This window comes from Sesamum indicum, linkage group LG10, assembly GCF_026168435.1.
Source record: "Sesamum indicum cultivar Baizhima isolate 11 linkage group LG10, ASM2616843v1, whole genome shotgun sequence".
In the NCBI taxonomy this organism is placed as follows: Eukaryota; Viridiplantae; Streptophyta; class Magnoliopsida; order Lamiales; family Pedaliaceae; genus Sesamum; species Sesamum indicum.
Window position 1 is genome coordinate 5,283,706 of NC_142666.1, and position 9,103 is coordinate 5,292,808.

A 9,103-nucleotide genomic window follows, 5' to 3' on the forward strand; every position below is an offset into this window, starting at 1 on the left:
GGGGGTGCCAGCACAGGCAAAGCTGGAGCGGACCCTCCTCCAATGGGGCCAGGTATGCTCCTACAATGACCTGCAAAGGTTAAATGTTGATGGGTGTCTCTACATCCTTTTGCTTGTTAACGGAGTTGTTGAGGGTCTCCATGGTAACTCACGTCTTCAACTCAACTTCCAACAGACGACACCAATTTATACGTGCCATTTTAGCACAGGTCCAACGGTTTTGGATCTTAATGATGGACTCGGGCTGATTAAGCAAAAGAACTTTAGAAGTAGAACCTGCAAACAACACATTAGCACTCTGATGCTCAAGTTAGGTCCAAATTTAGGAATAAATAATTATTAAAAAAATCATAATGATAAATTGGTATAAAAATAAGAATTTCATGAACAAAATATGGTTAGAGCACGAGTTGAGAGTTTCAACAAAATAGCAAAACAATTTCCAGATTCTTGAAGGTGTTCTCGTTGGGGGATGCTCCTTGTATTTATAGAGAAGATGTCCCCTTTAGTGGAGACTTTGCATGTTACTTGTATCTTCGAGAAAAGGGCAAGAAAACTGCGGATAAGGCACGATTTCATCTTATCTCTAGCTTGATCAGCACGTTTTTTATTGGAAGAGGACTCCTTTTACGTGAGGAACCCTACTCTGCGAGTATTCCTTCTAGGTCAAGGAGTCCAGAGCCTTGGGGGCGCCTCCCTTCTCCTGGGCTAGGCTTGGAAGGCAGGCCTCTGATCTAGTAAGCCTTATACTGGGTTTCCCTCTTAGGTCGAGCTTGGTATTTTTCCAGTGGGCCATCTTCATCATGGGCTGTTGGACTCGATTTGGGCTGTAAATGTCTTCTTGGGCCAAGTGCTTTTGGGTCATACACATTATATATAATATAATATATAATATTAATATACTAAATATTACTTATATAAAATATATATATTTATATATTAAATTAAATATATAAATAAACAATATATTTTTGATTAAAAATATACCCAAATGCACGCTGGGCGAGTGTAATACACCGTCGGACCGAGGGTACTTTTCTCTATTTTTTATAACATAGGGGGATAAATTGCTGTTTTATTTTTCATAAGGGGGTTAATTGCTTATTTCCCATAACGCAACAGGGTAAATTGCATTCTTCCCCAAATTAACGTATATTTGATAGCCAAAAGTGGGTAAGATCTCTATCTAATCTCCTCAAACTTTTAAAAAATAGAAAATTTGGTATTATAGACAGATGGTAAAATTTCCATGTAGATTTCTTTAAGATTTGAATTTAAATTTTTATAACATTAGTTCTAGGGCTCCTACCTATAATCCCGAATCGAACAGTATAATCCTGACTTTTGACTTTGAGGACTTGAATGAGGATTTGCTACTTGAATCTCCTTAAAATTTGAATTTGGATATTTATAACATTGATTGGAGAGCTCCTACTAGTAATCACAATCAAATATTATAGTTTATTGCGCCTTTGTTGATCAACTCAGTCCCCACCTTGAACACTTTAAATATTCTTGAACTCGAAGAACTTCATAGAGAGAATTAAATTGGCCCTTCTTCTCTGGTTTTCTTCAATATCCATGTGTGTTTTGAATGAGCTCCAAGGATCCCTATATAGGGGTTAAAGAGATAGGTTGTGATGTACTTGAACACCTTTTGTATTATTTCTTTATAATTTAATATAAATGGCTAAATATATCAAATATTTGGTATGACATGACTGGTTAATTGGACATTAACTCTTTAATTTATATTTTCAAAAGCGGTAAATATCAAATTATTTGTCTTGATTTGATAGGAATATACATGCAATTTTTCCACGTTGCGTCGTTTGATTAGCTAGAATCTTTGACTGCAAAACAAGATTTGGTTGGCCGATTTACTATAAGTTTGACACTTATCGACAATTGATTTGATGACCAAATATATATTAAAATATCAATCAATTTATACTTGGAATGAATTTAGTAAGTTTCAAACTATAAATAAAAAAGGAAAAATATAATTAATAATTAAAATATTATTGTATACTTGTCTTCATTCAATTGATTATAAAATATTACTTGTTTACAGTACCAAAATAAATATTAAATGTGTTGGAAACATCTTTTGATGTCTCTATACATAAAACAAAAATAAACTTTAACCCGAAATACACAGCATGGATATGGGAACAACATGGTAGGATACCAGAAAGACTTGTGTATGTTCTTTTTTTTTTTTTTTCTTTTCAGAGGAAACATAAACTCATATTACTTGACATTGATCTGACTCGATCACATTTGGTCACGATCTACGATCACGACCTCCCCACGTCATTGATCCGAACCTGTTATTTGGAAATAAAACAAGCTAGTCGGGTTCGTCCCGATGAGGATACTCCGATGCTTAAGTCAGACAAGGATCGAAAGAAAACGTTGCGATCTAAATATACGAGTGAAATGTGTTTTTAATGCATGCCTCCTCTCTCTGCAAATTGGAGTATTTATAGGCAGTGGGGTTGTGGGCCCACTCTTGAATAGGTGTCACCTTCATGGCCATGCATGCAATGACTAAGCAACTTCCAGGATGAACATCTGTCCGGGCCAATGTGCGGGTCGGATCTGGATCCACCCGGCCCGATAGAGACATCATTAAGCCACAATGGGCCACATGCGATCCAACGATCTTGACGTGCGATCTCCTAAATGTCTTTTGTTCTACCAACACACGATCCATTACGCGACCACTAGTCTCGACCTCTGTTGATCTTTGTCTTCCAATAATATCTTTATCTTGCGATCTTGAGTCCCCGATAGAGTAGCCCCAAACATTGATAAGGAATCAGCCTTATCATTCTCGCATCTGGGAATCTGATGTACATGATATTTATCGAATTTAGACATCCAGGACTTTGCCTTAGCGTGGTAAAGTACAATGTTCTCTTCTTTAGTCTCATACGTCCCATCAATTTGTAAGGCCACCAACTGAGTCGGTATAAACTTCTAAATCTCTAGCACCCGCTTCAGATACCAATTCCAGCCCCATAATTAAGGCCTCATACTCAGCCTCATTGTTCGTGACCGAAAAGGATAGTCGGGCTGCGACCTCAATCTCTACATTATCAGACCTTGAATCAGGATGCCAACTCCCCCATTGCCTGCATTAGACGACTCATCTACATGGAGCATCCATTTTTCTATATTGGGACTGCCCTCGGGCTCCACTACGAACTCGACCATGAAATCTGCTAACACTTGTCCCTTCAACGATGTGCGATCCTGGTATTCAATGTCATATTCCCCCAATTCTACTGCCCATTTTACAAGCCTACCCGACGCATCAGGACGCTCTAAGACATTTCGCAAAGGGTGATTGGTCAAGACAACTACGCAATGACCCTAGAAGTAAGGTCGCAACTTGTGCGTGGTTACTACCAGCGCGAGGGCTAACTTCTCAATCTGTGCATACCTTTTCTCCGCCCCTTGCACCATTTTATTCACATAATAGATCGGGTTCTGTACTTCTTCCTCTTTCCTTACTAACGCCGAACTGACCGCATTTTCAGAAACGGCCAGATATACATACAACACTTCGTTTCCCTTCGGATTCGTGAGCAGCGGTGGTGAGCGTAAGTATGAGCGTAAGTAGGTTTTTAAATCTTGGAATGCTTGCTCACATTCCTCCGTCCATTCAAAATTTTTGGGTTTTCTCAACACCTTGAAAAAAGGGAGATTTCTATCTGATGACTTAGAGATAAAATGATTAAGAGATGCAAGCTTACCAGTGAGTTTTTTAACCTCCTTCACAGTGGTTGGTGACTTCAATTTGAGTATGGCCTCTATCTTTTCTGGATTTGCTTCGATCCCCCGTTCACTGACCATACACCCCAAAAATTTTCCTCCCGACACTCCAAAGATACATTTCGTTGGGTTGAGTTTCATCCTGAATTCTCTTAGGATCGCAAAGGTTTGCTCGAGATGGGTCATGTGATCTGGCGATCTTGAGCTTTTACCGCCATATCGTCCACATAGACCTCCATGGTTCTCCCAATCTGATCTTTAAACATCCTATTTACCAGTCGTTGATATGTTGCCCCTGCATTTTTTAGCCCAAAGGGTATTACATTGTAGAAATATATTCCCCCTTCAGTCACAAACGATATCTTATTGCGGTCTTCCTCTGTCATGAAAATTTGATGGTAACCCTGGTAGGCATCCATCATAGAAAACAATTCATAACCTACTGTCGAATTAACCAAGGCATCTATCCGAGGAAGAGGGTAGCGATCTTTTCGACATTCCTTGTTTAGATCTGTGAAATCTATGCAAACTCTCCACTTTCCTCCGGGTTTAGGGACCACAACAACGTTTGACAACCAATCAGTATATTGAATTTTCGAGATGTATCCTGCCATCAGCAACTTCTCAACTTCTTCTTTGACTATCTGATTCTTCTCAAAACTAAAATTCCTCTTCTTTTGTTGTACTGGCCACATGGTTGGCTCTACATTCAGTCGGTGAACAATTACTTCCGGTGTTACACCTAGAAAATCAGATGAGCTCCAGGCGAATACATCATCATTTTTTCTCAACAATGCCACCATCGTATTTTCTAATTGTTCACTCAAATGCGACCCAATCTGGTAGTCTTAGAAGGGTCTCCTTGAATCACTTCCACCATCTTGTGACCTTCGACCGGTTGTATTCTCTCTACTCTCTCTCCAGATATTCGATTGTTGTCATCGACGATCTCCAGCTTTCTCTTCTTTTCTGCGCTCTCGCCCTTTTTTAGGGACAGATTATAGCATCTGCAGTCCTCCACCTGATCGCATACTACCTCAGCAATTCCGGCTTTGGTCAGAAACTTCATTTTTAGATGATAAGTGGAAACCACCGCACGAAAGGAATTAAGCACTGGTCTTCCCAAGATCACATTGTACGCGAACGGTGTATCCACCACCAGAAACTTGACCATTAATGTCTTTCTTCTTGGCTCGTCACCCATGGAAACTGGCAAGTCGAGGGTCCTCAAAGGCTCGATCTCAGTGCCTCCAAACCCAACCAGCGGTGTCCTCACAGGTTCCAACTTTGCATTTTTTAGGCCCATTTTGGCCAGAACATCCTTTAGGATGATATCAGCGGAGCTTCCATTATCTACCAGCACTTGATGGACCGCGAAGTTAGCTATGACTAGCTTGATCACCATGGGGTCATTCTGCGACCCAGTTCTCCCGGCAGCGTTCTTACTCCCAAATGTGATCTCCTCCTCTAGTTCAACGTTCACAATTAATTGGTCCCTCTGGCCACTCCGATTTTGGCGTTTCCTCGACCTTCTAGAATCTCCCCCTTCAGGTCCTCCCGAAATAGTATAAATTACACCTTTCACAAGCGCGTTATCCCTTGGGCTCACTTCCGTTCGTATGTCTTTTCCTTGATCCTTAGCCCTCTCGTGACTTCTGGACCGGCTCCTTCTAACAACGCTTTCATTCTCACGGCACTTTAAAACGAGTTCTTTGAAATACCCTTGCCTGATTAACCGTTCTATCTCATCCTTTAATTGGAAGCATTCCTTCGTATCGTGTCCCCGCTCACGATGAAACTTGCAATATTTGCTCGAGAATTTTTTAGCTGGTGTGAACCTTATATGACGAGGCCACTTTAGCATATCAGACTTCTCCACTGTTAACAATGCCTTGGTCCGAGTAGTATTCAAGGGAGTATACCGGTGATACTTCGGCTAGTAGGGAAGGTCGCGACCACGATCCGCTTTCTGCTTTCTTGAATCTCCTTTCCCATGTTCGTGATCGCGAGTTCTTCCGCTACCCAGCCACTCCCCATCTTTCATCGCGTTTATCTCCTCTTCATTAATATATTTCTGTGCTAAACGCATCAATTGCTCCACATTTGTGGGTGGGTCTCTAGCTAAGGCAGAAGCAAAAGGTCATTTCTTCTGCCCATGTATCAAGATGCTCACCATCATGTCGATTCTCAAGTCTTGGACCTCCAGGGTTTCATTGTTGAACCTTCCCATAAAGTTTTTTAGGGTCTCGTTATCTCTCTGTCTAATGGTGAACAGATAGGTTGCAAACCTGTTTTGCTTTCTCTTACTAGCAAAATGAAAAATGAATTTTTGGACCAACTGTTCATGCGACTCAATACTTCTAACAGGTAAACGGGTGAACCACTCCTGAGCCTTTCCCGTCAGTGTGGTTACAAATAATTTTGCTCTTATGGGACTAGATTGTCCAAAAAGGTTCATCACCAAGTCAAATGCGGATACATGTTCTTGAGGATCTTTTAAGCCATCGTATTTTGGTAAGTCAGGCATTCTAAAGCTTGTGTTTACAACTTCTCTCAAAATTTTATTACAGAATGGTGAATGTTTATTCTGAGTGACCAACTCTCCCCTTCGTTTCAGTTCAACTATTTGCTTTCCCAACATTTGAATCTGTTTACCTACACTATCAACCTCAGCCCTCGAGATCGCGGGTCCGCGTCTATGTCCCCCACTTCGAGCACACGACCCTACCTCTGAAGGAACAATCATAGGTCTCATTCCTGGGTCTCTTCTACTCAGACCCTTGGATACCCTTTCGACCTCTCTTTCACATACCACCCTCCGCCTGGTGGTTTCATTTTCAATAGGTAACGCATTTCTTCGCTCATATGCCATAATGGCATTTCTTCCCGCCTCTTCCATGATTTACCGCAATTCACCTTGTGTTAACTGAATTAATTTCTCCTTCCCCTTCGAAGCCCCTTCCATCACAAGCATGTTTTCCTCCGAATGCTCCATGTATAGGGTTTTCTTTTATCTCCAAATTTGTTCACACAGACAGCGCCAAACTGATCCAACTCGATCATGTTTGATCACGATCTATGATCACGATCTATGATCACGACCTCCCCACGTCACCGATCCGAACTTGTTATCTAGAAATAAAACAAGCTAGTCGGGTTCGTTCCAATGAGGATACTCCGATACTTAAGTCAGACGAGGACCGAAAGAAAATGTTGCGATCTAAATATGCGAGTGAAATGTGTGTGTAATGCGTACCTCCTCTCTCTACAAATCGGAGTATTTATAGGCAGTGGGGTTGTGGGCCCACTCTTGAATAGGTGTCACCTTCATGGCCATGCATGCAATGACTAAGCAGCTTCTAGGATGAACATCTGTCCGGGCCAATTTGCGGGTCGGATCTGGATCCACCCGGCCCGATAGAGACATCATCAAGCTACAATGGGCCACATGCGATCCGACGATCTTAACGTGCAATCTCCTAAATTACTTTTGTTCTGCCAACACACGATCCATTATGCAACGACCAGTCTCGATCTCTGTTGATCTTTGTCTTCCGATAATATCCCTATCAAACATAATCCCCACAGACTACAGAATCCGGTCACGGAGGTAGAAAAGATGCATCCCCCTCCTGATTCAAAGCATACTGAACAAGTCTGCATCTGAGTTACCCAAACGTCTAACAAAGGAAATGAAATAGAAGCTAAGAAAGAAGAGAAGAAACGAGCATCTGCGACAAGAGGATTAGTAACAGAAAGGTCCAGTTGAGCAGAGGACACTTTGTTCAGTAGTGTGCTACTATCACCTTCCAAAATTACTCGAGCCCACTAGTGTCAAAGAGCAAGACGAATAGCTTCGCTCGCTGTCAAAGCCTCAGCCATTTCTACTGACCCATCCCTATCCAAGCGAAGGGATAACCAAGCCACACACTCTCCCCCAACGTCGCGAGCGATAACTCCAAGACCCAAAGCTTGTCCTCCATCGAAGTTGATTTTAATGCTGTCAGTGGGAGGACGAAGCCATAAGGACTGGTGCTACACCGTGACCGTCGCATCCTTGGATCTCTGTGATGTGAAGGCTCAAGGTAATTCTGAGCAAACTCGACAACCTGCACAAGGAGAAGGAAATCCTTATGTGCAAGCTTCAGATTCCTCGTCCACCAAATACTCCGACAAATCATTACGACAAGGGTGAAGTTGGCGGGAGACATTTTAAGCAAGAGGGCATTAATCCAATCCTCCATGAAACGGTCTAGAAAGTCAATAATTTGCCATGAATGTTAGATAGTGCCCAACTGTCGTGCGAAAGGGCAGTGAAAAAGAATGTGAAGAGGGATTTCCGATGCTGAGCCGCATAAAGGACAATAGAACGCTTCGTAAAGCAACCGCTTTTGTAAATTGCTCCCCGTCGAGAGAATATTCTGGATAGCTAGCCGTATGAAGACCTTCACCTTATTTGGCATATCAGCTTGCTATACCTTGCGCACATCTACCTAGCCCGACACAGCCCACTAGTATTTTCCTGGAAGGACAGGGATAATGTAAGGTGATAAGAACTAAGGGCTGAAAAGATGCCATTACTCGAGTAGTGCCAGACAAGCAAATCCGCTAAACCGACTAGACGAAGAGGAAGTTGAAGAATAAGATCTCGATCCTCCGACCAAAACAGGGCACTAATTATCCCTTCATTCCATTCCCTCGAGTCCTCAATGATAAGTTCAGTAACCTATCAAACCAGGACGTTTGGGGGTTTAAGTGTGATGACCCGGAATGATGTTGTGCGGGAAAACCATGGGTCCTTCCAAATATTCACCAAATGCCCCATCCTAATACGCCACCTACAACCTAAGTGTAAGAGTTCCGTTGCAGCCATAACTCCTTCACGTATAGGACGGACGAGCAGCGAGCTGGGCATTAAACAGATGGAATTGAGGAAAGTATTTTGCTTTCAAAATCGACAGACCAAGCCTCTGCATGAGACAAAAAATGCCACAACTGTTTGGCGAGCAAAGCCAAATTAAAAGCCTCAAGATTTTGAAAACCCAGCCCTCCATCGAGTTTGCTTCTACACATCTGATCCCTAGCTGCCAAAGCTTGGAATTCCTAAAGTAGTGTTTTTGGTAGCCTAAAGCAAGACATAGAATAAAAAGATATAGCTTGCACAACCACTTGGATAAGGACCACCTTACCCGCCTGAGATAACAACTTCTCGTGCCATCCCTGAATCCTTTTCCAAATAGTATCTTTTAATGCAACAAAAAAGGCCTTTCTGGAATGGAAGGCCACCACACATAAACCAAGATATACCTCATGTTCGTTT

At 42.0% G+C, this 9,103-nt stretch overlaps 1 protein-coding gene across 1 annotated transcript; it reads right to left on the reverse strand.

Moving 5' to 3' along the window:
• Window positions 1-4,606: 4,606 nt before the first annotated feature.
• On the reverse strand, window positions 4,607-5,647 carry LOC105172779 (uncharacterized). The gene has a single exon (XM_011094355.2). It carries the CDS (start codon window positions 5,645-5,647, stop codon window positions 4,607-4,609), a length of 1,041 nt encoding a protein of 346 aa, XP_011092657.2.
• Window positions 5,648-9,103: the final 3,456 nt, after the last annotated feature.

Excerpts from the sequence above, each read along its gene's own strand:
- LOC105172779 (XM_011094355.2), bottom strand. The coding sequence starts at position 5,647 with ATGCTAAAGTGGCCTCGTCATATAAGGTTCACACCAGCTAAAAAATTC.